Source organism: Cinclus cinclus, chromosome 16 (assembly GCF_963662255.1).
Source record: "Cinclus cinclus chromosome 16, bCinCin1.1, whole genome shotgun sequence".
Lineage (NCBI taxonomy): Eukaryota > Metazoa > Chordata > Aves > Passeriformes > Cinclidae > Cinclus > Cinclus cinclus.
In genome coordinates, this window is record NC_085061.1 from 11312763 (window position 1) to 11339985 (window position 27223).

Consider the following 27223-nt stretch of genomic DNA (forward strand, 5'->3'; position numbering starts at 1 on the left):
GATTTTGACTGAAAATAGGAAAAAAAAAACACTAAAAAATTGGCAAATCAATCTTTATGGATCATTCTTCAATCAATAAGCTGGAGGTTTTGCCAAATTCGTGCAGTAAAGCAACTTGACTCTATTTTCACCTTTTCTCTTCTGACAAAAGCAGATGACCTCAATAGTTGCTCAGAGTTTAAAACTGCTGGTGCTGAACCCACTGTCCTCACCTCCCACCATGAAGCAAGAGCTCTGAGGAGCTGTAAACAGACTCCAAACCAAGCATATTTACCAATGACCAACATCTATTTTATCACCAAAAAAGTGATGAAAAAAATCTTGTAAGCATTAGGCTTGCATGTGAACACTGACCTTAATAAAAAGCTGAAGGCTGTACCTGAGTAAGCACTCACAAAGCAGAGTACCTTTTGACTAAGTTATACATGCTTCGCTCATGTATTTTGGGTTTATTTTTACCTTTTCTATTCATCTGTTCAAGAAGAGATTATTTTATGTTCTTTCCCATGACAAATGGGCACATTCATTTCAGAGTACAAAAGAGAACACTCACTGCAAGCTCTGCTTTGCTCTAAGTGCCCAGGGAAGTTGTCACACACCAGTGCTGTGCTTCCACAATCTCATACACATTGTCAAAAGGAAAAACAACTTGGAAACAAAATGGTTCTGTCCCAGTAAAACCACACAAGAAGACATTCAGTGCCTGGGCAATTAACTTGCCATCGAATTGACCAGCTGAAAAGTATCTGCCATATGCCAAAAACACCACCCCCAAATCATCCACTAAATTGCTGACTGTACAGGAGGTAAAGCTGGTAATAGTTTCTATTCTGTATTCAAGGATCTTCACCAAAAAGGGACCTTCAAGCAGCACTGGTCACACAACAAACAGCCTCAGCACCTTCAGCACCTCCTACTCACCCAGGAAGCTGAAACTGTAAGGAAAGAGTGAGAGCCCCATTCCAAGACAAAGGAGTTAGAAACTGTAAATGTAGACAATACAAAGTGTTTATTCACTGCTTCCCAAATCTCTGCAGCTGCAGGAATAGGTTCCCCCCAGTCATTCCTTGTTCCCCAGCAAGGGAAGGACAGTCTGGTCCCAGCTCTGGTCCCAGCGCAGCTGCTGGGACGCTCGCAGGTTCTCTCGGAAGCTGTGAAGTTTCCCGTCCATTGCAGGGAAATCCAAGAAAAGCATCTGTAATTTAAAAAGCAAAACCACAGAAAAATAACTATTGCATTCCATTTCAGGCTCATTCCAGCCTCCCCAGCGCTAACCCTCAGCTACAGCTGCAGTTCTGGGGCCTGGCCCCACCAACAAAGAACAGTATTTGAAATGCTTTTGCCCACTTCAGGTTCACATTTAAACAGAAGTGAGGTAAGCAGTGCTCACCAGGCCAGGCAGTACCTTGTGAGAATGCAAAACACACAGGTGATGCTCAGATCTGAAAAGGCTGCCCACACAGTGGCACCTCTGGAGTTCTTTCTGAAGGGAAAGTAATCAGTCAGAGCCTTTACCTTCAGTTGTTCCGCAAGTTCCTGCGAGTCCCTGAATATCAGACCATTCTCATTGTGTTTCACCAGTTCATGTAAACTGTGAAGAAAAGTCACAGAAGGAAAACTGAGGCAAAAAGCATGGAGTGGGACATTTACAATGTTGCACAGTGACATCCAAAGGGACCAAGCCAGGATATCTATATCATTATGGCTCCAGATACCACAAGCTCCACACCTGACATAATGGAATTAAACAGGCAGTTTTAAACAGTTAAAGACTTCTTCTCTTTTTTTATGTCAGATTAAATCTACCACAGCTGTACCAAAGGGCCCCCATTCTGTCTTTGTGCCTCTCATCTGGACATCCATTAAAACCAGGGCAATGATCTACTTTAAAACTAGATTTTTATTTTTTCCACAAGGAAAATCTGTCCATGATCCATCATGAAATCTTCAGAGAGAATTTATCATCTTTTGTAAAGGACTATAAATTTCAAAGGATGCCCATGCATACACTCAGCCCATCACTGAACAGATGTGTCTATGCAGAAGAAAGCTTTTTTAAAAATTAAATATATGGAAACAATGGAATACAGGCATTTTGTAAGGAAAGTGCTTGCATTAAATGCTCCCAATTTGTAGAAACTACCATTAACTTTTAAAACTTAACCTTGATTTCTAGCTTTTTGAATTTTAAAAAAGTCATAATACAGGAATCTCATTGAATTCCTGTATTTCAGAAGCTGCTGAACTCTGGCTTTGTAAGAACATTGTTTTATGTGATCCCCTTGAGTTGTAATAGAATAACTCTTACCATTCAAAATGTATTGCACACACAGGTAAACAGCAGCCAAACATATCCACCACCTTCATGGGCAAATCCAGACCACTGGAGGATTTATGGAGACACACCCCCAGGTCTGCTGAGCCTGAAAAACCAACACAACACAGTCTGAATCCTCTGAAAGCAGCTCCTCTGTCCTCCTGCAAACCTTTATTTCTGTGCTGCTTTGCATGGTGCAAGTGAAACTTTCAACTATTCAGACACAATTTTAAGCAATCGGGAAATAAATAAAGCACAGAGTGTTTTGGGACTCAAATTAGTTATGGTTTAGAAAAGTAATAAGTGACTGCATGTTAAATTAAAGGAGATTTTAAGTTTTACATATCTTAAAACAGCCTTTCAGCCTCTTAATCTGCTAAAAATGGATAAGTAAAGGAAAATCCCATCACAATCCAGTCAGGATACAGTGCATGGCTCACTAGTGACTTCTCCCAGTTGAAGTCAGCTCAAACAGAGGAATTAGTCTGATTTTACAGACTTTATATGAATTATTTGAAAAGGACCAAATAAACAGTTTTACAGCCACATAAATTGTCAGGCTCTAACCCTGCAGAATGAAGAGCACATCAAATATGTATTTTATAACTCTGTTACTCCCACTTTATGCTGTTGCAATGAAAATGCTAAGGGAATAACATTCCAGTGACATGTTAATTTAGAATTTCATCTACTTTTGGTTGCTCAGCCAACAACTTTTTAATTTCATTTACTGGAATGACCCTGAAAGTAAAGTAGAACATGCACAGGCACCTGTATTTCAGCACAGCTGGAAGAAACAGAGAGTGCAAAGAACAGGTTGAAACAGCAACACAGCTACTTCTTGGAAAAACAGGGAAAAGCCAGCCAGGGGAATTCAGCAGCTTTTCTGGAATGAGTCAAATCCATTAATATCCTGTCACTAACCACCAACATTCCTGACTATATTCTCCCAGCTTCTGTGTAGTCTGCATCAGCCCCCAGCAACTGTGCTGAGTTGCATCCCACACATCTTCAAGCCTTTTCCATCATGCACTATTTACCAAGCAGAAGAGGGTAATCCTCAGCTTCCAGCCACAGTGTACAGATCTGGATATGCTTCAAGTCCAGTTTTTGGATCAGTCCATTGTAGTAATCTTTCAGAGGTCCTTTACCTGTTTCAAACAGAAAAATAATGTTTGATCAAGATGACTGAAAACAGTGTGGTCTGTGAAATACAAGCTCCTGCTGGATCAGATGCACAAATAGGATACAACACTTGTGGTACCCTAAAAGGACATGAAAAATCTAAGTTGCCTTAACAGCAATGTGCACCTGGATTTCTCTTAGTCAGTATTTCAATGAGTTTTCTGTCAACGTAGAATCATGGAGTTTTTAAGGTTGGAAAAGCCTTCTCAGATCAAGTCAAACTGTTCCCCAGCACTGCCAAGGCCAACACTGCCCCACACCCCAAGTGCCATATCCACATGGCTTTAAATGCCCCCAGGGATGGAGATTCCACCACTGGGCAGCTGTGGCAGTGCCTGACCACCCTTTCCATGAAGGAATTCTCCCAATATCCAGTCTAAACCTCCCCTGGCACAGCTTGAGGCTGCTTCCTCTGACAATGCTGCTGCAGCATCATCTCAACATTTACCTAAGACTGTTTTTCATGCAGAGCTGGAGCAGACAGGGAGGCTCTTTAAAGACGTGCCATAACTGGTGGATGGTGCAATAATTCAAAATTTATAGCAAAAAAATTTATAGCAAAATTTTACAGCAAAAAGCTATAAATCACTTATAATCAGACACAAAGGCAACAATCCCTCCTCTCTCCCACCAGCAACAGAAGAGTCAGCACAGAAGAAAAGTTGACAACTAAACCTTCTGTTGGCACTGTAAGAATTGCAACACAAACATTCTTACCTGTTATCACACATACTAGAGCTGGAAGCTTGGCTCCCTCCTTGATAAACCTCTCATAATCTGGAGAAGATAAAACACTGGTCAGAGCTGACAAATCTCAGGGAGCTTGGCTGAAGAGTGGTGACAGTGCATTAATTACTGAGCTTCCCACTACAATCATGTATTAGTAACACATCAGTAAATTCAGCAATGTTAACCTGTACAGACTTCTACAGAAATAAATTGGGCTGTTTATGCATGAAGCATTTCTTCAACTGCTCCCCAGTCAGTTGCTTCAATAGATCAATTTAGAATTGCAGCTGCAAAGTTTACAAGATAAGACAAAGTATTCCCTCCCTTCCCATTAGCAGATACCTGTGGAGAGTAGGTGTAATACCTCAGAAAATAAAACTGCAGTTCAGGAGCCAGTTAGAGATTTAATTCTTCCTGACGACTCCTCTAATTGAATTCAGATGTTGCAATGCTGTATTTCAATTAATAATCTGAAATTAGTGCTAATTAATCAAATACAACTGCATTTTCTCCTGAATATAGAAGAACTGCTCTTTAGCAAAACCTTTAAGTGCCCTCTTTGAAAAAGTGAGATTAATTCCTTCATACCAACCTTCTAAAGCTCTTAAAAGGACTGAGAAGTCTTCATCCTCTGAAAGAGAAGGCTTTATTAGTGATATTCACATTTCTACCATTTTAAATTTTTGTCTTTAAATAACAATTGAGATTTTCCTCACCTTCACCTACACAATTTAAATGTAGACCATGTACTCAAAGGTTAAGTACACAGTCTGTACTTATAGATTACTATTTACTAAAATATGCTATTAAAAATCCCCTAGTTTATTTTCATAAATCAAAGTCCATAGCCATGCAGAATGTTTATTTATTTCCCTTACTGGTAAGACAGACATGACAGACAAACCAGCTACAAATACTGGACATCTTTGAAGCTATCAAGTTAAATTTTTCAAATTTCTAAAACTGAGAATTAAGTGCAAAAACTGCCCTGATTATTCAAAGAGAAAGACAATCCTGCCCATGGTCACTGGCAGTGGATTTGTTTCCAGTCTCTCTCCTCTTCCTCATACAGAGGGGAAAAAATGTACTTAATTATGTAATAAACACCATGAGAAATCATGGAATCATGAACTGGTTTTGGTCAGATGGGACCTTAAATTTCATCTCATCCCAGCCCTCTGCCATGGGCAGAGACACCTTCAGGGTGCTCAGTAAGGAGGAAATATTTGAGTTTCTTAATCTGCTTCACACCACCATGCAAGACAGTATGTCTAGAATGAAAGCTAAAAAACAAACTAAGTACGAAACCTCTTTTAATCATTCTTAAAGTTGAGGTCTATAATTAAAATGTAACTTCTAAAAAAATCATTCATTTGTAGCTTTATGTAAGTTACACAACATTAAGTTGCATCATACACACCTTGTCTTCAAATTCTCCCAAGAAAACATAGGACAAACGTAACTTCAGGTGTTAGAAAGTACAAACAGCCCTATTTGATATGAAAAATGAAACTGATTGCCAACCTGTCCAGCTGGTGCTGCTGATGAGGAGGGCTGGCCGGCCCCTGGCCTTCACCACATTCCCACTTTTCCCATCCCTCTCCGTGAAGGCCGATGTGTCAGCACTGGCATTGACAGCTCTGTACTATGGAAACACAACTTCCTGAGGATGAGCTGCACACACAGCCAGCAACAGCAGGGAACACTCTGCTTAACTGGCACGAATTGCCACACATTTGGCTTCAGATGTGCTGCTCAACTTGTCTAGAAACAGAATCATTACATTACAGAAATAACAGGACAGGGCAGGCCAGTTTGCCCTTTTGCCTGCTGCTATAGGCACAATTCCATTTTCCAACGAAATGTTTTCCTTCACAAGCTGAGCAGAGTCAGCCTCCCTTTCCACAATCTATATCATACTTAGCACAGCATGGAGGCCAAGAGCACATCTACTCAACTAAACTCAGAACATACACACTGTGAGCTGGGCATTTCCAAAAAATCCCCACCATGCACTGTGGATTTCACTTCTTTTTCAAGCCTTGGTTTAGTGAATTTAACTCCCTGGTACATCTGCTACAAGTGACATCCTGCATGGCCAGGGGGGAGTGCCTAACACTTGGACCAAGATCCTGAAGGCTCTCCACAGTAATTAAGGAAGGGATGCTATTAAGGAAGCATCCAACCACTGCAGTGTGGGTCAGTGGGAAGCAGACAACTGCAGAGTTCCACCCTAGACACTCTTCACAGATTGCCTCTGTGCTTATTCCAATTTCTTTAAAAACAAAACATTTCTACTGCTCGTGTAATGTGACCACAGCTCAACCATTTCACTTCTTCTGGCCTCTCCTAGTGACAATTAAGGCAACTCAGTGCCCCCTGTGCCTGCTTGGGATCAGAATACCCCACATAAGTTTTTCTGGTAACTTAGGTGCCACAACTCCATGTCCCTTGGTTAAGGACTGTAGGGCCAGCTGCACTTGCACATACCGTGGTTTGAAGGGCTCGTAGTCCTTGGCAAGTTTCATGTACAAGTTGTGTTGGAGGTCTAATGGTGTTTCCTTAAAATGAGATGCTGGTTTGTCATACAATGTTACAGCCCTGCAAGGAAAAAAATGTGCAGCTTAAATAAGACACAGATGTATCAACATGCACGTGGTATGGTGGCAGGCTGCAACAATGTAATCAGAAAGAAACGGCCAAAATCAACATAGCAATTTATTTTCTGACTCTTACAACTTCCTGTATTTCTGAAGTTTGCTGGAACACACCAAGGTGGACACAAGTAACAACGAACTCCTTTCTTTGGGCACTTACTCAAACTTACTCCATAACCGCCCCTGAGCAGCTCTGATGTTGAAGCCCTTAAGACAAGCTGGCAGGCCAGAGTAATTGTTCAAATCCCAGTGATATCTGTCCCACTCCATCAAACTTTCACGGCTCCTGGACTGCCACCCCAGTCAATGGGGCTTAGAAGGATAATGAAGATTCCTGAATGCCCACATTGCACTGGCCCATCACACAACTGAGCTGATGTGTTTCAGTGATTACGGATGAGCTCAGGAGAGCTGCTTTTGTAAGATCCCTCTGAACCCCAAATCCTCAGGGACCTGTTCTTTCATTTACTTAGCACACATATGCTAAATTGTCTGAGGCACATGACTTACTTTATCTTGAAATTCACCCAGAGATCTTTTTTCATGGCATCAGTGACACACAGGTTATGGTCAGACAAGCGGCCAAAAAGCTTTTCATACCTGACAAAAATGAAATGTCAGTCAGAAACTACAGGCAGGCAATTGCAGCAACTGTCCCCAGTGCCCATGCTTGATGAAAGCCAAACAAAACCCAAAGAAACACAACTGCCCCCAGAACTGAAATCAGATTGCAATTTTTTTATGGACTTCTATTCTCCAAAGCCTTTAAAGCCTTTAACTACACATAACCAATTATATTCAGCAAGGAGCTGTTCAAAGAAAAGCTGGAGTGTAAAGCAGCATTAGAGAATAAAAAACCCAGGACATATAAAGAAATTCCAGTAACAAGATCAATACTTGCATATGTATGGAAAGCAACCTGCCTACTTCCTGCAACACCCCTCCCATGTGTTCCACAAAGCAGTTGCAGAACAGAAACCAGTTTTACAAAGCAAGGCCCAGAAACCCCTCCCCATGCCAATTATATTCTCCCCACTGGCCTCCATTCTGAATTCCACCACAGCATGTCATTTATACAGAGCAGAAATGACTGTACAAACCATTTTGCAACCAGGACCAGTGGGTGGTTCCTCCCGTGACTCAGGCTCATGATGGTGTATCCATAGTTGTGCCAATCAATGATTAGTTTGCTCCCCCACCACAGCCCTGCCACCCAGGCAACAGCTATACTGGGTAAGCCTGGGGGATTCTGCTCAAAAACAAAACCAAAATAGCTGTGACCGAGTGACAAACACAAAGCAACTACCAGAAACAAAAATCAAATTGAAATTGCATCACCTTAAGGAAGCTTCATGAACAGAGACTGTTTGTATTCACTTTTAAACACTGACAGGCACTTGAAATTTAACCCTTAGATCAAGATCAAAATTCCCCTCCAAAAAACACAACAATATTTCCAGTAAGATCTATTCTTTACTACTACCCATGGCAATCAATTTTCAAAGCCCAACTAAAGGAAAGAGAAAAAACTTGACTTGTTAACAGACAAATCAAAGTTTAGAGCCAAAAAATACCTGGACACAGGTTTATACCACTGATGAGGCCAGTTCAGCTCTGAAATAATTAGAACAATATCTGAGATGGCTAAAAGTGCCCTGTAATGTAGCACTATTTATTTTTACTGAAATCACTCCCAACACAAAACATACCTGAAGAAGAATATAGGATGGCTGATCTATTCTGAGCAACGTGTACAGTAACTGCACTGACTGCACCAGCACCTTTAGGACATACTGGAAAAGCTTTGGACCCACTGCAAAGTGACAGAAAAACAGGTAAGAATATCAAAGGTCTCCCCACAGAAATGTGAACATCAGAATCAGCCAGCTCTGCAGAAACAGGTCAAAATAACATGAAAATGGGCACCTGTTTAACAACTTTACCAACAACCTGGGTAAGTGATTGGGTGCACCCTCAGCAAGTTTGGCGATAGCACCAAGTTGGGCAAGAGTGTCAATCTGCTTGAGGGTAGGAAGGCTCTGCAGATGGATCTGCAAGGGCTAGATCACTCCAAGAAGGACAGCAAGGGGCCAGAGCATGCCCAGGGAAGGGAGCAGAGCTGGGGAAGGGGCTGGAGCATCAGGAGAGGCTGAGGGAGCTGGGAAAGGGGCTCAGCCTGGAGAAAAGGAGGTTCAGGGGGAACCTTCTGGCTCTGCAGAAGGAGGGGGGAGGGGGACAGCCAGGGGATCAGGCTCTGCTCCCAGGGAACAGGGACAGGATGAGAGGAAATGGCCTCAAGCTGTGCCAGGGGAGGTTTTAGGTTGGATATTGGGAAAATTTCTTCATGGAAAGGGTGGACAGGTACTGTCACAACTGTCCAGGGCAGTGGTGGAGTCACCATCCTTGGAGGGATTTAAAAGTGGATGTGGCACCTGGGGTCACGTTTCAGTGGTGGCCTTGGCAGTGCTGGGGGAATGGTTAAACTCAACATTCTTAGAGGGTTTTTCCAACCTTTGTGATTTTATTCTATGATCGCTATAAAGCTACATAAACATCTCGTGATTCCTACAAATTCTCATTCTGTATTTTGTACGGAAAGAAATCCAACACTCATTGAATGGGTTGGGTTGGAAAGGACCTTAAGGATCATCTCATTCCACACCCTGCCACGGGCAGGGACACGTTCTACTATCCCAGGTTGCTCCAAGCCCCGTCCAACCTGGCCTTGGACACTTCCAGGGATGGGGCGACCACAGCTTCTCAAAGGTAAACACAAGTGGAATGGGGGGAGGAAGAGGCAGAATGAAATTAATTTCCACATTTCACTCTGCACGTGAGCAGCACCAGTGTACGGGGAAGTGTTTACTTCCAGTGGCTCCTGTTTAGCATAGAAAGGGAGACAAACAGTGCGGAGCTGTGCGTGCGGCAGGGCTGGACCCGCACACGCTGCGGGCTCTTTATCGTCCCGTGAACACCCCGCTCCCTCCGCTGCCCGGCCCGGCCCGCACGCACCTCGCAGCCCGCGCAGCTCCGCCACGGGCACCAGCCGGATGTTCTCGCTTTGCAGCACGTCCCGGTGCGGCCGGGTCTCTGCGGAGGGAGAGCCCGGTCAGCGGCGCTGCCGCTCCGCCCGGCTCCGCGGCGCCCCGGCCGCCCCTCACTCACGGAGGTAGCCCAGCAGAGCGACCTCGCGCCCGTGCCGGGCCAGCGCCAACGCGTGGTACTGCATCCGCGGGCTGCGGCCCAGGTCCCCCAGCACGGCCACGCACACCCGGCCCGCGCCGCCCGCCCGCCGCCGCCACAGCAGCAGAAGCAGCAGAGCCGCCACCGCGCCCGTCACCGCCGCCCACAGCCACGGCCCCGCCGCCGCCATCTTGGAGCGCGGCAAGGGCGGGAAAGGCGCGGCGGGCGCGCCCCCTGGCGGCGCGGAGGTACCGCGCTCCGAGGGGACCCCGGACGGACGGCGGGACCGGGGTAATTACCGAGAGAATGAGTAATTAATTACAGCAACAGAGAGGGGTTCGTTAATTACAGCGGCACTGGACACTCGTCCGCAGTGTGGGGTTCCTGGTAAATTTAGATTATCTCGAATTCAGGATTGATTTCAGTGCAGCCCCATTACCGCCCGATGTGTGTGCTTTTCTTTAGCTCGAATTCAGCTACATTCTAACGAGATCTTCTCTGGGTCTGAGTTCATACTCTATACATTTCTGTTTGTTGTCTCAATACCTGATCCTGCTAGGTACTAAATCCCTCCAACACCTGCATCCCACTGGTTCCTCATACGTGTACCTAATAAACAATTTCCATCTATGTTCAGCTTGCTGATGCCTGTTTTCTGGTGGAAATACAGAACAAACAGAAGCCTGCTGACAGAAACATTTGCCACGTTACCTTAGCACCATGGAAGTGAATGAATACCGCACTGAAAAAACATTAAGTTGTACAAGAGTTTGAAACTAAGTCAGTTTTACAAAAGTTTAAAACCAAGTCAGTTGTACTGGCCAAGAATCCAATAGGAGCTGTCACACAGTGAAGAGAGCAAACAGTATTTCTTCACGAGAAACAGGGATAAAAACACAAATGAAAGATGTTGGTGACCAGCGACAGGACCAGAATGTGCCAGGGGAGGTTTAAGCTGTGTGTCAGTGGAAGGTTCTTCCCCAGAGGGTGCTGGCACTGCCCAGGCTCCCCAGGGAATGGGCACGGCCCCGAGGCTGCCAGAGCTCCAGGAGTGTTTGGACAGCGCTGCCAGGGATGCACAGGGTGGGATTGTTGGGGTGTCTGTGTAGGGATAGGGGCTGGACTGGATGATCCCTGCGGGGCTCTTCCCAACCAAGAAATTTCACAACTCCATGATTGCCTCTTCAGACCCTTGTGGCCCCACATCTGAATGCTATCCTGCTATTCCAGTTATGTTTCTTTGCCATCTATGACAAAGCCAGATGTCAGATACTGCATTTTCAGTGTAACTCTCCAGATGGCCAAACAGGAAGTGGGTGGTAACAATTAAATCGTTGTTCCTTTTTAAAACATATAACTAATTACCAGTCTGAGCAGTCTGGTTCCAAAACAAAATAAAGCCTGGAATGTTTGCTCAAAGATTCTGCTCTGAATGCGTGTTTTTCTACTGGTAAAGCGTAGAATCATAGAATCTCCAGAGTGGGAAGGGACCCACAGGGATCATCCAGTCCAGCCCCTGTCCCTGCACAGACACCCCAACAATCCCACCCTGTGCATCCCTGGCAACGCTGTCCAAACACTCCTGGAGCTCTGGCAGCCTCGGGGCTGTGCCCATTCCCTGGGGAGCCAAGGTTTCCTCAAGAAAACCCCACTGTCCCACATTCCTGTCCTACTGTTACACATACAGCCCATGGCAGACACATGTCCATTCTGAGAGTAATGTCGGGTTTGTCTTCACAAACGAGCTGTGCGTCTGATGGTAGATAAGAATAGCACTGAGAGATAAAAGAAACAATGGGATGGATTCCACTGATTGATGGATGGAAAAAGATATTTGCCATTACAAACAAACTGTAGGTCTGCTGATAAATGAAATTGGATATTGAAAGATGAAAGAAGGAGGAAAACGAGGAAAAGAACGAGGAAAAATCATAAATTTTATAAGAATTCAAAATTAAAAGGGAGAGTTATGCATTAGAGGGAAATCTTAGGTATCAGGCATTCCTGGAAGTCTGTACCTCTCAAGTACCTCAGCCAGTGGGGAAAGAGAGAGGGAAATGCGGCCAGGAAATTGGGATAAAAAGGAGGCTGCGTCCTCTAAGAATCTGAGATATCCCAGGGGATCTCTCCCTTTATTCGAATAAAGTTACATGACTCCTCTGTCTCCTTTTTGGACAGAAACTCCTGTTGTTTGTGGATTGATTTTCCTGACAATTCCAACCTGTAGGAGGTCTGATCTTTTGGGAATGCCTTGTTTCAGTCCCTCCTATCTCACCTGACAGTTCCTTGCTATGTATCATCTTAATGCAAAATGCAAATTGCTTTTCTGTTTACTTCCATGAATAAAGTTCCCTGAATATCCTGGCTGCAATGGAATGAGGGACTGATGGATTCTTGAACACTATCAGGCACAACATCCCAAGTCCATACAGCTGCATTTTCTGGCAGGTTATCAAAGTACTTAAAATTACAAGTGTATCAGCTTTATGGATGCAGTGACTTTTAGTTTATGAAGGTAGAGTGCAATAAATGAGTTGCAATAAAAGTCCTTTTGACCTATGTTATCTTCAGAGCACTTAGCTGGAGAAAGATAAATAAGGTGCAGTCATCATTTCTGGCTGAGGCTCTGAAAACAGGGATGCACTTGAGAGAAATGCATTTCCAGAGACTACTGATGTCTGCCCATAAAATTTTTCATATGCATTGAATAGCAGTTCTGTTTTGCAAAAGGCTTGTCCTGTCTCTTCTTCCTGACCATTTCAGAAAGTTTGGAAATGCTGTTTGCATTTACCCTAGAAACAGCCTGTTTAAGCTCCATCCCCCCATTAAGTCCATCCTGCCCTCGATGGACTACTGTGAGTGCAATAAACAGAGACAGACCAGCCAAAATCCCTCTCACAAATGGAACTTCACTCATCCCAGAAGTCTCCAACTCAATTTTCTCAAGCAGATCTCATGACAACCTGCTGCTACCCTGGTTACTCTTATTGCCACATGATATATATAGTTCAAACCTTTTAAAAACACGTGGGTTTTTTTTTTTTTGTTTTGGTGTTTGTTTTTTGTTTTGTTTTTTTGTTTTTTTCTTTTTTATAATTTGCACTGAAAAAAATAACAAGGAAAATCCAAGTAAGAAGTATTTGCACCAATCACACCTGCAGTGAGGGGTACAGACTAACAGTGCTTACAAACTCAAAGTGCTCAGAGCACTGGTGCTGTGCTATATCATGAGGGATAAATTATTGCCAATTTTAACAGCAAGGCAATTTGCTTCTTGTGTTTGTTCTCTTTTTGCTCAGTTTCTAAAGCACAACCTCTGCCACAGTGGAGATGAAAGGAGTTGGCTGCAGAATGACCTCAATTTGGAAGCTATTCCAGGTGGCCTGAAATGCCTCTGCTGGTGGCCCAGCATGGAGCTGCTGCTGCTGGGACACCCCTTGGCTTTGCCCTGCAGATGAAAACCCTGTGGTGTTTGAAGAAAGGACTGGCCCTAATCTTCCTCTAAAAATCCCCATGCTCTAAAATATGAAAATATTGTTATTGTTTAGTACCTGCAGTGGCATGAACTGTATGCCTGCTTTACCTCAATGTCAGCTGTTTCCCACAAACTATTTAATAAGCCCAGACAGGTACAGGTTTAGGTTATAGAAATACATCTTTTATTTCTTCCCAGGGCATAGAAGTGGAAGAAGGGAGATAATCAGGAAAAGTAAAACCAGTGTATATGGCTGATAACCACAGGGAAAATCAAATTAATAATTATTAGACAAGGTTTTTTCACAACATAAAATTTTCAAAAAGGAAAAGGATAAAATACTTCCTAATTTTGTTCATGCCCAAATTTTCAGAGCTGGACTGAACTTCAGGCTCAAGACAGAAGAATATCTGCTTTATATTCCAATATATAATTGGAATTAGTATTAGCTCTAGACATCAGCATGCACATTCCTCTCATGATATTCACTCTGATAACAGAAAAACAAACCCCACCCACTGGCTGACCTCCACTGAGTGGATAAAACAGAGATATTCTGACTTAGAGCCCGACTTAGAATAAGACTTCAGTTGGGGTTGGGGTTGTGTCTTCATACCAAGGCTCAGCTGCTGAATTCATTCCGTGCAGCATGGTCACAAGGTGTTTTCCGAGCCCCTGCACACACATGTACTTTAGACTCTGCATTTTGGGGACATGAATATGGTTGTGACACTCCTGGAATGGAGACAGGTTATCTTTAAGAGCAGGTAGTAATCTCAATTAGTGGGGAAATCATGCGTCACTGCAAAACACATACTGCAATTCTGGCAATGCCACCCTTTCCTCTGAGCAATTCTGGAAACAATTCCCTTGTATTCCACTTACACTTAATATTAATGAGGTAGAAGGAACTGCTTAAGAAAGTAAACTGAAAAGCAAATGTGCTATATGGAAAGGAGAGGCTATTCAATTTTCAAATACTACTTTGTTTCTCATTCCAGTTTGGAAGAAGTTTCTGCTCCCTGTTGATTTCCAAAGGTGACTTTTGGCCCGTGGATTCTACACTGCATGTTGTGATTCCAGACTCTCTTGTAAGCAATGGAAAAGACTGGGGGAGTTTGGGAACTGGGTGGAAGCCTCCCAGTGGAACCCTTAATACATGATGATCCTTGTGAAAAGGTGAAGTTGTTTGAGCAAAAGACAAAGCACAAACCTGAGTGAGCTCCCAGAGCACTCTACTCATGCTCTATGTAGAGCTGAGTTTAGACCATGAAAACCACCTTTAGGCTACTCTGGAGTTCCACTGGACAGCTTGTTTCCAGTTGGAAACACAAGCAGGAAACCCGCAGTTCTCCATGGCTGAATAGAACTGGAGACATAATAACCCATTAGCTAAGATCTTTTAATGCACTGGCTTGTCCTAAGAGAGTTTTCTGGTTAATTTGTGACATAAAACTACATTTTCCCACCTGCAAGACACCTGAGACAGCAGCACATTTATTTACCTGGACCAGAAGTGCTGATCCTGGGGAAGCTGAGGCATGATCCACTGGCTATGGGAACACTGTGTTCTCCTCCTGCAACACAGCCTCAAGTTTGTGTCTCCTCAGGCACAGAGGTGATACCTGTCCTTGTACCACATCATTTATGGAATCAAGGCCTGAAGACAGCTGGGAAGGGTCTTTGACTACATGATAGGACATAGGCTTCCCAGTGCCAGAGGGCAGGGATGGAAGGGATACTGGGGAAAATCCTTCCCTGTATGGGAGGTGAGGCCCTGGCACAGGGTGCCCAGAGAAGCCGTGGCTGCCCCTGGATTCCCTGGAAAATTGAACTTCTTAGATTTAAGAATTAAATAAGATGTATTAAATATATCAAGGTAACACAACTTGCTGAGACAGTGCATTTCTTTTGGTTTAAACCTAAGTATTTGTCAGATGTGAATATCCATATAAGATTAATTAGAGGCAATGCTGTTACACAGCAGGTTTCTGTCTCCCCCATCTTTCCTGAAAGGCTACTTACTCAAAACCAGTTTAGTTTAACTCATTCTCTGCTCTGCTCTTAGCTCCCCTGGAACACTGCAGGTGCTTAGCAGTCCTACACAGCAAGCAGAAATCAGCTGGGGCTGCCCCCGGATCCCCGGATCGCAGCTGGGCCTGCGTCCAAGGCCAGGGACGGGGCTTGGAGCAGCCTGGCTCAGTGGAAGGTGTCCCTGCCCATGGCAGGGGATGCGTTTTAAGGTCCCTTCCAACCCAAACCATTGCACGATCTGTGATTTAATTCTTTTAATTTAGCGGCTCAGGGCCCGCGTCCCTGTGGGCGCTGTCCCGGCCCCGCCCGCCGCCAGAGGGCGCTGTCGCCGCCCGCGCGCCGAGCGCCCGCCAAGATGGCGGCGTGTGGGGCGGCGGGGGCCGCGGGCGGGGGTCTCGGCCGGGCGGGGGTCGGGGCGGGCCCGTCCCCGGCTCCGGGACGGGGATCGGGGCGAGCGGGGGTCGGGACTGTCCTCGCAGCCGCGTTGGCGGTGCTTGGATCGCTGCAGGTGGCCCGCGGCGCCGGGTGAGTGTCTGGGCACCGCCTGTGGCCGGCGCCGGGCGCCCTGAGGTCGGGCTGGTGGAGCGGGTGCCAAGCGGGACAGCCGCCCTTGAACCGCGGTGGGTCACGCCGGGAACCGGGAGAGGCTGGCCTGGGGTGTCAGCGAGGCCGTGCCCACCGCGAGCTGCGCCGCTCTCATCACCCCGCGTTTGCGGCCTTGGGGCAACCGGGTGTTGTCGTTGCAGGAGCCCCCCCAGCGAGCCTCAGCTGCGGCCCTACCCGCCCTGGCAGCACGGCCCTCGGCACGGCCACAGGCACGTCAGGGACTGCCAGCCCCTCAAGTACGGGAACGTCACGCACGAAGCGTGGCCCGGCGACAAAAGCACGGCCGGCCCGGTGGCTGTCACCAGAGCGTTTGTCTCGTACATCCACCCAGAAGGCAGCGACCGAAAGGTGGTCTATGGCCATTTCACCTTCGTCAGGAACCCCCTGAGGACTTTCTCGGTGCTGGAGCCGGGCGGTGCCGGCGGCTGTCTGGCTCAACGCAGAGTCCCCGTGGAGGAGACTGCAAAGCTCAGGAAGTGTCTGGTGGCCCAGAATGGCGGGTACTTTAACATGGAAACTGGAGAGTGCCTTGGGAATGTTGTGAGCGATGGAGAGCTGGTGAGAGACTCTGGAGGCTTACAAAACGCTCAGTTTGGCATCCGGAAAGATGGCACTATGGTGTTCGGGTAAGAGCTGGGGGTATGTGGAGAATGCTCTCTAGCCTGAAGACTTTCAGGCAACACTGGGCAGGAAGCTCATTGCCTCCTTGGCCACCCCAGTTACAGCAGAAGTTCACTTCGAATGCTGAAGCTAGGGACGTTCTTGCTGTACCTTGTGGAGCTATCTCTGTGGCTCTTGGCTTGTGTCCTAGGATGAAGAGAAGCTCAGTAACGTATGATCTCCAGCTGCTTAGGGTTCAGTGTCTCCTCTCCCAGCTTGCAGTAGGGACACTGGGCAGGGTGGGAGGGGAGAGAGCTCTGTGTTCACCACACAGGACGTGCAGGGTGGAGTGTCTGCGCTCTGGCTGCAATACAGAAAGGCTGGGCTTTGGAAGGGACCTCACGAGGTGCCTCATCCAGCACCCTGCTCAGCACAGGTTGGATGGAATGGGCTGCTCAGAGACATGTCTGGTTGGATTCTGAGCATCCCCAAAGATGGGGGACTCCACATCCTCTCTGAGCAAACCTGTGATTGACCATATTAACACTTTTGGGGAACACTTTAAGGGTGATGACTCCACCACTGCCCTGGGCAGCTGTGCCAGTACCTGTCCACCCTTTCCATGAAGAAATTTTCCCAAAATCCAACCTAAAACCTCCTGGCTGAGCCCCTTTCCCAGCTCCCTCAGCCTCTCCTGGTGCTCCAAACCCTTCCCCAGCTCCGTTCCCTTCCCTGGACATGCTCCAGCCCCTCAGTGTCCTTGTGAAAGGCCCAGGACTGCCCCCAGGACTGGAGGTCCTCAGCAGTGCCCAGGACAGGGGATCCAGGGTCACTGCTTGGGCCTTGCCAGCCACATTGTGGCCAATCCAGGCCAGGTGTCACTGGCCTTCTTGCTCACCTGAGCATTTGACCCTCTCCAAGCAGCTGGAGGCAGTAGTTCTGATCACCCTTTGGTGAGGAATATTTGGCTGAGGGACTGTAGTGCTTGCTGGAGTGCAAAGCCAGCCCTTCCCCAACAGCAGAAGGATCCTAGGAGTCCCAGAAGGGTTCCCAGGACCCTTCTGATGGTCTCAGAAGATGCAGCAGCCTGGAGCTGCATCCTCCACCCTTCTGATAGCTCACTCCCAGGCCTCAGGAAGGATCCCTCCGAAGCCACACTAAGTGTGCCAAACCAGGGCTTTATCCTGCAGCCATTCTGGCAGCCCTGAGTACCATGGACTTGATTTTTGTGATAGAGGGGCTGGGTGCGTCAGTGACACGTCCGTTCAATGAGGGAGCTTCTGTGGAGTGGGCCAACAGCAATTTCGAGGTCACTGTTGAGTCCTTAACCTCAGCTCTGCCCTGCTGCTCCCCAGCTTTGGCAGGATGTCCCTGTTAAATGGAGCTGTTGTGGTCTTTGGTGGCTTTGTGCCTTCCAAACCACGATCAGAAAAATAGTTTGGGTGTAAATAATTTTGGCTGTCAGGACAATGGGGAAAGTCGTTCATAACTTCACTCTTTCACCCTTCATCACAACCAGCAGGGTGCAGCCCAGGGCACAGTTACCCCACCCTGCAAAGCTGCTGCTGCTCCCTGGGCTGACAGGGGGTGAATACAGGCTTTAAAAGCTGTCAGTCCCTGCCCAAACTGTTTTGTTGTTTGATCTGTTTTCATCCATGTTCATGTTGTCTTCTTGTTCCTTTCCCATGAGAAGAGGGAATTTGTTTTGCATGTTTTCCATTGAGGTATTTGCAGTTACACTTTTCTACAGAGCACAACGCTTTGTTTGCCTGCAGTCACAGACACCATACAAGTAAAAATTGAGCATCCAGCTCCCACAAGACATAAAAAAGTCACCTTTAAACCCAAAACCTCTGGCAGACCACAGCTGTCCAGCTCCTGCCTCTGCTGCTGTCCTCTCAGTTGCAAACATCCCCCAGCATCAGGCTCTGATGAGGCATCTGTTCCTCTTCACCCTCATTCAGGAGAGAGCAGCATCCTTCCTGTGGTGACACACAACACCCAGATGGAAGGAGCAGGCAGCATCTAGTGCAGCTGCAGGCAGGCTGGATGCTGTAACTCCAGATGCTCTCCAAATCTGTTCGGGGTGACATTTTTGGAGAATAGAAGCTGACAGGCATCAAGATGTTACAGCTGCTTCCACAGATCCCTGAGTATTTGGCAGTGCCTCTGTCCTTGTGTTCTGCCAGATGCTTGCTGCCCTTGTTACCCTGGCTTGGATCCGCTGGTCACATTGCTGCCATTGCTGGCCACATTGTTTCAGGCACAGTGGCCTGGGACCATCACTAGCTTTGGGTTTGTGCAGAAGAGCAGAGAGCAGGGGCTGCTCTGGCTGTTAAAGTGATGTTTCACACTGCCTGGCCCCTGGTTTTGGATGTAGCTATCCTTCATTCTACCTTCTGCTTTCACCCTGCCTCAAGAGCCTGCTGGCAGTAGGAGAGGCTTTACCATGGCATGCTGTGACTGTGGGTGACACTCCTGCCCTCTGTTCCTAGTTACCTGTCTGAGGAGGATGTCCTGGATCAATCCAACCCTTTTGTGCAGCTTGTGAGTGGCGTGGTTTGGCTGCTGAGGAATGGAGAAGTGTACATCAACCAGAGCTGGGTGGCCGAGTGTGGTGACACTCAAACCACAGGTAAATACTGTGGGGCCTGGCTTCAGCCTGGCCATGGATTGTCCTTCCCCTGGGGCTCTTGGGAGAAGGGGCACTTAAGAAATCCAGCTTTCCTAGAATCATGGAATAATTTGAATTGGAAGTACCTTAAAAACGGTCTTATTCCATATCCCTGCTGTGAGCAGGGACAACTTCCACTATCCCAGGCTGCTCCAAGCTCCATCCTACCTGGCCTTGGACACTTTGAGGGATCCAGGGGCAGCCACAGCTTCTCTGGGCACCCTGTGCTAGGGCTTCTCCACCCTCAGAGCTAAGAATTCTTATCCTGTCTAACCTGCCCAGAGAAACTCAAAGTAGGTGCCTGTTACAGGAGTTTAAAGCCAAGGGATTGTGAATCCCCTGCTTTGTCCCTGTGCCAGATAAGAACTTAAGAGCAATTTTGTAGGGCTTTGATGAACAAGAGGAGCCTGGGCTGTGCTCTCACCGTGTTTCAGTTCAGATGAGGTGCTTACTGGGAGTTCTTTTGCAGACAGATCTGCCTTAACAGCCCATTTTGTGCCCCAGCTGAGTGTGAATTGTTCCCTGTCCTGCAGGAACCTTCGACAGGTTCATCAACGTGATCTCAGCCAGGACTGCGGTGGGACACGACCGTCAGGGCCAGCTGGTCTTGGTTCATGTGGATGGACAGACAGAATCCAGAGGGTAAGGGCTTAAATTCCTTGGACTGGAGGGACACTGCTGCTGCTGTCGGGGGCATGTTTTAAGGCAGAGACTTGCAGAGCTCAGGAGAGCCAGAAGAGGCTCACACAGCCCTCCTCAGGATGCCTGGGATGAGAGGGATTCCCCTTCCACCACAGAGAGCAACAAGCTCTTGATCTAACAGCTTCACTGAAGGCAAATCAACAAACAACCTCTGCTTTGCAGGGTCAACCTGTGGGAAATGGCAGAATTCCTGAAGCAGCAGGGAGTCATCAATGCTATCAACCTGGATGGTGGAGGCTCTGCCACGCTGGTGCTGAATGGGACCCTGGCCAACTACCCCTCTGAGCACTGGTAGGTGCTGCTGGCTTGTGCCCAGGGCTCCTGGCAGGGTGCAGAGCCCAGAACCATGCCTTGGCCTGGCTGGGAGGGCACAGCAAAGGCAGGTGGCAGGATCTGTGGGAGAGAGCAGCTCTAGAATTTAAGGAGATTGAGTGACTTCATGTTTTTTCCACTTAGTCATCCAGGTTTAAAGCTGAGCTGGTTCCATACAGGCAGCAAAGCTGTGGCTGTGACTGAGTGGCTGATGTGGGAATCGGATAAGGCAGCAGCTCTTAGTCTGGGAGATTCAGAGCTGCACATCCATGGGAATTAGCAGAGATCTGTCAGCAGCTTATTATTATGGAAGAGAAACACTGACTGGGAGACCCTGACCTGCCTCATTGGAGAGAATCTAAAGAGTATTTTGTTTTAAATTCAACTTTTTCGTCAGTTCTGACTGTAAACAGGAAGGGATTTAACATTTAGTTGATATAACCACAGTGATATAATTTATATCAAAGCAAATAACATCCAAGAAAATGTGTGCTGGGTGCCAGAATGAGGGAAGCTGGGACTGCTTTAAGGGAGACTGTGTTGCTTCTGTAATTCCATGTCTGAAATGATACTTATCAGATGGGATTCATAACTCAGTTAAAACATTGACTCCCATGTAGTTTTATGTTTCTTTTTCCCCAGTATTAATGTTCATGTTTGGCAGTGTGGATCAGGATGAAATCTCTGGGTTACAGAGCGGGTTTTGGGCTGGGCTGGGCAGCGCAGTGCTGGCTCTATTCATGTCCCCTGTTGCTGTCCCCAGCCCCTTTGACAACATGTGGCGCTGTCCCCGGAGCATCTCCACCGTGGTGTGTGTGCACGAGCCGGACTGTGACCCTCCTGACTGCAGCGGCCACGGGCTCTGCGTGGCCGGGCAGTGCCACTGCGACAGCCACTTCTGGGCAGGTCCCGCCTGTGACACCCTGGACTGCGGCCCGGCCAACTGCAGCCTGCACGGCGTGTGCAGCGCCTGTGAGTCCCTGCGCTGGACAGCACCGAGGGGCGTGCAGGGGAGGTGCATTCCTGGGGAATATCCCTGGGGAGTACGGTGTGCCTGCCTGCCAGGCATCAGATGGCTGGGTAGGGCTGCTTCCCCTCCTCTCCTCCAGCGCCTGAGGCACAGATGGTCAGAACTCGTTGTCTTTAGGAGCTAGCAGAAGGGCTGGGCCAGGGCTTGGGGTTGGAAACTTCAAGCTTTGTGCCTCAGTTTCCCTTTCAGCCCCAGGGTTGTGCTCTGTGTTTTATGTGAGGCTGCTGATGGGCAGGGCTGTGCATTATGCTGTGTGAAAGCAGATGCTTCTGCCCTTCCCCTTGCTGTTCCTTTACTTGCCTCTCCCACTTCATAATTTTTAAAAGTGTGCAGATGCTACTCTTCCATGAATCTGAACCTAGGGATTGCTGGAATGTCTGCCCCCAGCTTCTCCCCCTCTGTGCCCCCATCCCATTACTCTCTTCCTGTCCTCCTTACTCAATTCTCTTTCAAGTGTGCCCTGGTGCAGTGGCTGGGCAGAGCTTGGTGGCTGCAGATGTTGCCTTTAGCTGACCCAGAGTTGATCCCAGGGAATGCCATCAGCAGGGATTGCATTTGGGAGGGGGTGTGTGTGAACCCACCCTTTGTGTGAGCGCAGGGTTCCTCTTCTGGGGGTTTGCTGGCAGGGGTAAGAAGGTACCTCAAGAGGCAGAGGCTCCTAATTTCAAGTCCTTGCTGCTTGCAAGTGTTGTTTTGTTGTCAGTAATGCTGTTCCGTGTGTTTGTATAGCTGGATGCCTGTGTGACCCTGGCTGGACTGGCAGCAACTGCACTGAAGGTAAATACTGACTGCTACTCCCCTGCCAGGGAGAGGGGAGTAGGAACCACTTTCCAACAGCTGCAGGGAAGGGAAAGGCCACCTGTGGGCTGGGCTGCTCTTTTCTGACAGTGTGAGTTTAATTGCAGCTGGAGCATCTGCAATTAGCTTGATGTGAGACACTCAAGCCCTTGCTCCTTATTCAGGGTACACACTGAGCTTATTGCTGAGCATCCCTCCACACCCTCAGCTGTGCTGTGTGCTGGGATTGCTTGTCTCTGCTGCCAGGGCCCTGGTGACATCTCTGCTTGTCTCCTGCAGCCTGTGCTCCTGGTTTCTACGGGGAATCCTGCAGCCAGAAATGCCAGTGCCAGCACAGCAGCTCCTGTGACCCCGTGTATGGAGCCTGCTCCTGCCCTGCCGGCTTCTATGGCACCAGCTGTGAGCAGGGTAAGGGCCCTGTGAGCAGGGTACGGGATCACGGTTGCTCTCAGCGACCTCCAGGGCTGGGGACAGCATTTTGTGTCACCTCTGAGCCACCTCTTGTAGGCAAAGCTAGGGGCAGTTCTGCCAGGGGAGCTCAGGCCTGAACACTGCCAGCTGGCTCCCAGCTCTTCTCGGCCTGCCTGTCCTACCCAAATGGGTTAAAAAGGAGAGGAAGGAGCAGAGAAGAAAGAGGAGTTTGCTTTATCAACAGAAAATTGTGGGTTCGTGTTTCATCTCAGCCCCAAAGAACTGCATTCTTTTCCCAGAGCCCCTGAGAGAACACAAAACATCCTCTGCTCCAGGGTGTTGTACCAGGCCCTGCTGTAGCCCAGACTTCAGGTGACGCAGGTCAGTGCCTGCGGAATGCTCCAGAGCACTGTCCTGCCATCCCACCTTCACATTCCTTGCACCAGTGCTAACGGAGCTGGCCCTGTCTGGCCTCATGTAACCACTTCAGGCCCCCCTGTATCTGAGTGAATGAGTTTGTTACAGTCAGGCGTGAACTTCCTGGGTGCCTGATTCTCTCAGCGATGCTCTGTTCCGTCGTGGGAACACTCAGCCAATCCCATCCCAGAGATGTTGTCCAGAGAAGCTGTGGCTGTCCCTGGATGCCTGGAAGTGTCCAAGGCCAGGCTGGATGGGCTTGGAGCAGCCTGGAACAGTGGAAGGTGTTCCTATCCACGGCAGGGGGTTGGAGCAAGATGAGTTTTAAAGTCCCTTCCAACTCAAACAATTCCATGATTCCATGATCCCAGTTTTACACAAACACCCCCTCTGAGGCACACCAGAGAGCAGCCCTGAACTCCCAGGATGGTGCTCCCAGGCTGCTGCAGGCTCAGCTGAGCTGAGGGAGCTGCAGCCACAGCCTGGGTGGTCTCAGAGCAGGTGGAGCTTTGGCAATGACCAATCCCTTTCTGCTCCCATCCCCAGAGTGTCCCCTGGGCTGGTTTGGGCCGAGCTGCCAGAGCCGCTGTGTGTGTGACCACCTGTGTCCCTGTGACCCCGAGACAGGCAGCTGTAACATCACCCACCACGGGGCACTGCAGGACCACCTACACAGAGGTAACACACTGCAGGGGGGTGGAGTTTGGAAGAGCAGCTTCGGGGCATATTGGTGTTCGCTTAGTCACCAGCTCTGCTTAACCTTGCTCTTTTTTAGTGAAATTTTACATGCCGCCCCACCTTTCTTCCCTCTTTGTTTTCCAGCTGGACAGTGTTTGGCTTCCCAGAAAAAGGAAAAGAGCAAAGAAAAATTCTCTCTGCCAGAGTAAGTGCGAGGTGCTTACTGTGCATCTCAGAGGTTGTCACAGAAAATGGGAGGTGTTCAGTTTGCAGAAAAGGAGGCTCAGGGGTGACCTCACTCTTTACAACTCCCTGACAGGAGGGGACAGCGCGGGGGGGGGGGGGGGGGGGGGAGGGGGGGGTCGGGCTCTGCTCTCAGGGAACAGGGACAGGACAAGGGGAAAAGGCCTTGAGTTGTGCCAGGGGAGGTTTAGTTTGGATGTTGAGGAAATTCCTTCACTGGAAGGGTGGTCAGGCAGTGGCACAGGGTGCCCGGGGAGGTGGTAGAGTCGCCTTCCCTGGAGGGATATAGAAGCTGTGTGGATGTGGCAGCTGGGGACATGGTTCACTGGTGGCCTTGGCAGTGCTGGGTTAATGGTTGGACTCCGTGATCTTGGAGGGCTTTTCCAACCTAAAGGATTTCCTGGTTCTCTCCTGTGTGAGAGTAGCCCACAAGCTTGGGAATACAGGGAAGGGAGGACAATCCTCTGCACACTGGGCACATGTGCCACAGGTGAGCTCTTGGTTGTTGTGACCGGGCCAGTGGTCGGTCCGACCCTGGCTTCCACGTGACTTCCTGGATAGCGAAGTCCCACAAGAAACAGCCTCTTCTGGAGTCTAGGCAGTCTCAGCCACAAGGTACCAAGATGGAAGCAGTGCCTGGAGTTCAGGTGATCAGCTCTTACAGTGAGTCCAGCTCCAAGTGATTTCAGCTTGGCTTGCAAGGCACCTTTGGCCAGCGCAGAGAAATGAGAGCGGGAGCGCTGTGTAGAAGTTCTGCAGAGTTCTTTATTGTCCTCTGCCAAGGGGAGTCCAGGGACAGCAGCAATCCACTGAACTGGGTCAAAGTAGGGGTTTTTATAGGGAAAGTATGGCTTGACAGAATGACCAATGGTTTGGGGCTAAGGAAATGGGACCAATAGTGTTACAAGGAGATAAAGCCCCAAAGGGGTCTGAAGCGAGGAGAAGGGTCTCTTAGCCTAGTCACTGTGCCTGAACGATTCTTATCTAGGGGATAGTTCTCCAAGGAGGCCTCGTGAGGGGCCCTGCTCCCTCCACAGTTGGTGATGACTTGTGTGTCCCACAGAAGCTCGTGGCTGGCCCTGAGCTGTGCCTTGGCCCTGCTGCTTGTGCTGAGTGCCCTGGGGAACGTGGCGCTGGTGCTGCGGGGGCGGCAGCGGGACCGGGACTATCAGTACCACCCCCTGAGGGACATCAACGGCGACACCCCTCACTGCCCCACCTCTGCTGCCTGGGACCAGGAAGAGATCCAGGAGCCCGAGGACACTCAGGACCCAAACCAAGAGTTCCTTTAGAGTCATGGATAGGATGAGGTATTTCACCCTGCATTGCCCCTCAGCACCAATTGGGACTGGGGTTGTTCCCACTGGGAGCCTCAGACTGCTGCCTGAGGAGCATCAGCTCGAGAACTGTCCTACTGAGGCCGTGGTTTCCTTTCCTCTGCTGCCCCAGCACCCAGCACTGCAGCATTAGGGGATGCAGGACATCCTGTGGGTGAGGGAATAGCTGCAGCAGGAAAGTAGATAGGCTAGTTCCTTCTAACACTTGAGGGAAACAGATGTGGGATGCAAGTTACAGGCACCTCAGAAAGATCCCTGCTCACCTGAGCAGTGCTTTTTAAGATGGAAGTTAAACTGCCTCTAGTACAAAGCTGGGCTTAAGAGTATTACAGTCAATGTCTGCCTTTCCTTGCTAAGCTCAGATTTTAATCAGAAAAGTGACAAAAAGTTTGTTCTCAAATGTTGAAGTAGGTGCAGCACCCAGTGCCAGCAGAGCACTCCTGTCCCAGCCACGGTGGTGGCTCAGGGGTGACACACAGGGTTGTGACAGCCCTGGGCAGGGCTGGAGTGTTTTCTGACCAATCCTCAGGCCAGAGCAGCCCCAGGGGGTGATGAGTGCTGTGTTTTGGGGCAGCTCCTGCAGCACAGCACCACAGGAAGCCCTGTCAGATCCCAGGTTCCATTTCTGCATCTCTCCAACTCTCAGGAGCCAGAGGCTGTGCCTGGCTGTGTGGGAGGAGGGACCCTGGCACTGACAGAGCCTGGAGCTGTCTCCGTGGGGAGGGGCACAGACAGGGACAGCCTGGCATGGGTGGCATAACACAGACTGGGCTGCCCTGGCCCAGCTGGGCACTCCTCAGATGGAGCAGCAAGGTCTCCAGCCCAGCCAGGATCCCGAGCACCTCCTCTGGAAATTTGGAACACATTCTTGCACAGTTACATTAGAACAGTGTTTGAGTTTGCTTCCCCATGAGGGAAACCCAGCCTTGGATGAGCCCCTTGGATGCTGCAGAGGGGTGAGAGCCTGTCTGAGCCCCACACATCTTTATGCACTCACTCCCTTTTTACCTCTCCAAGTAAAGGATGTGTAATTTCTGTGCCAGTGTTGGCATCAAATCAGGCTGTAACCCCAAGAGACTCTATTTTTCTATGATTTACAGATTATTTGAAACTTGAATAAAGTCTATTAGTGGAACCTGTCTGAAACTCAAACCTCCTGATATGCAGCTGCAGAAGGAAGTGATCCTTTCCCAGTTAACCTCAGCCACCCACTGGAACCCAGGGGCTCTTTTATTTTTAATAACACCTACACTGCAGGATATACTGTTCAGCCCACTTCTGTGCTAGGAAACTAAACAAAAGATGCTGGTTCTGTAGAAAAAAAGCCCAAACATTTTAGTTAAAAAGCAGGAAGAAGTGAATATAAGCCTTACCTCTGCTTCTAGGGGCAAAGAGAGCAGCACCACAGGCTTGACTTTTCATTACCCTGCAATTTCAACAGTTGAATCAAACAATTCCACATGTTCTCAGAGATGTTTTATTTCCCACATACCCAAAAGTACAGCTCTATCAGGACCCACAGACACCATCACTGGAGGTTATCTGTTATTCCAGTGCCCTGCAGTGGGCTCTTACAGGAGGTTTGAGGGTTTTGGCTGAGAAAAATGAGGATTTCAGTGTGTAAAACCAAAGCCAGCCTCAAAGGAGGGAAGTAAGTGCTGCTAAAAAAACTTAATTAATGCCCATTTAACTTCTGTGTAACTGAAAGCCTGGAAGTGGGTGTTAGTGTCACTAGCAGCAAATGGGACTTGACTCCAATTTCACCTTCCAAGAGAGAAATAATCAGATGTAAGGAACATCACAAACATGTTAGAGGAATATTAAAGCTATTTTCA

At 48.4% G+C, this 27223-nt stretch overlaps 2 protein-coding genes across 2 annotated transcripts; one reads left to right on the top strand and one right to left on the bottom strand.

Annotated features, from left to right (window-relative positions):
• Window positions 1-1000: 1000 nt before the first annotated feature.
• ALG1 (ALG1 chitobiosyldiphosphodolichol beta-mannosyltransferase) lies at window positions 1001-10261 on the bottom strand. The gene is made up of 13 exons (XM_062503454.1): window positions 10054-10261; window positions 9901-9978; window positions 8598-8701; window positions 7989-8137; window positions 7399-7488; window positions 6722-6832; window positions 5756-5871; window positions 4824-4862; window positions 4220-4279; window positions 3358-3468; window positions 2309-2423; window positions 1516-1591; window positions 1001-1195 (listed from the first exon to the last, which is right to left on the bottom strand). The coding sequence occupies exons 1-13, from the start codon at window positions 10259-10261 to the stop codon at window positions 1061-1063; spliced, it is 1392 nt and encodes a 463-aa protein (XP_062359438.1). The 3' UTR covers window positions 1001-1060.
• A 5674-nt stretch (window positions 10262-15935) lies between these two features.
• NAGPA (N-acetylglucosamine-1-phosphodiester alpha-N-acetylglucosaminidase) lies at window positions 15936-26517 on the top strand. The gene is made up of 11 exons (XM_062503349.1): window positions 15936-16105; window positions 16327-16812; window positions 19282-19421; window positions 19994-20102; window positions 20325-20453; window positions 21238-21446; window positions 22234-22281; window positions 22582-22710; window positions 23677-23808; window positions 23953-24013; window positions 25115-26517. The coding sequence occupies exons 1-11, from the start codon at window positions 15936-15938 to the stop codon at window positions 25341-25343; spliced, it is 1842 nt and encodes a 613-aa protein (XP_062359333.1). The 3' UTR covers window positions 25344-26517.
• Window positions 26518-27223: the final 706 nt, after the last annotated feature.

Coding starts and splice junctions, on each gene's coding strand:
- ALG1 (XM_062503454.1), bottom strand. CDS start 10,261: ATGGCGGCGGCGGGGCCGTGGCTGTGGGCGGCGGTGACGGGCGCGGTG. Junction 8,138..8,597: donor CATCCTATATTCTTCTTCAG/GTATGTTTTGTG, acceptor GTTTTTGAGCAG/AATCCCCCAGGCTTACCCAG. Junction 4,863..5,755: donor CAGCAGCACCAGCTGGACAG/GTTGGCAATCAG, acceptor CTTCTCTTTCAG/AGGATGAAGACTTCTCAGTC.
- NAGPA (XM_062503349.1), top strand. CDS start 15,936: ATGGCGGCGTGTGGGGCGGCGGGGGCCGCGGGCGGGGGTCTCGGCCGG. Junction 22,282..22,581: donor TGGCAGCAACTGCACTGAAG/GTAAATACTGAC, acceptor TGTCTCCTGCAG/CCTGTGCTCCTGGTTTCTAC. Junction 22,711..23,676: donor TGGCACCAGCTGTGAGCAGG/GTAAGGGCCCTG, acceptor TCCCATCCCCAG/AGTGTCCCCTGGGCTGGTTT.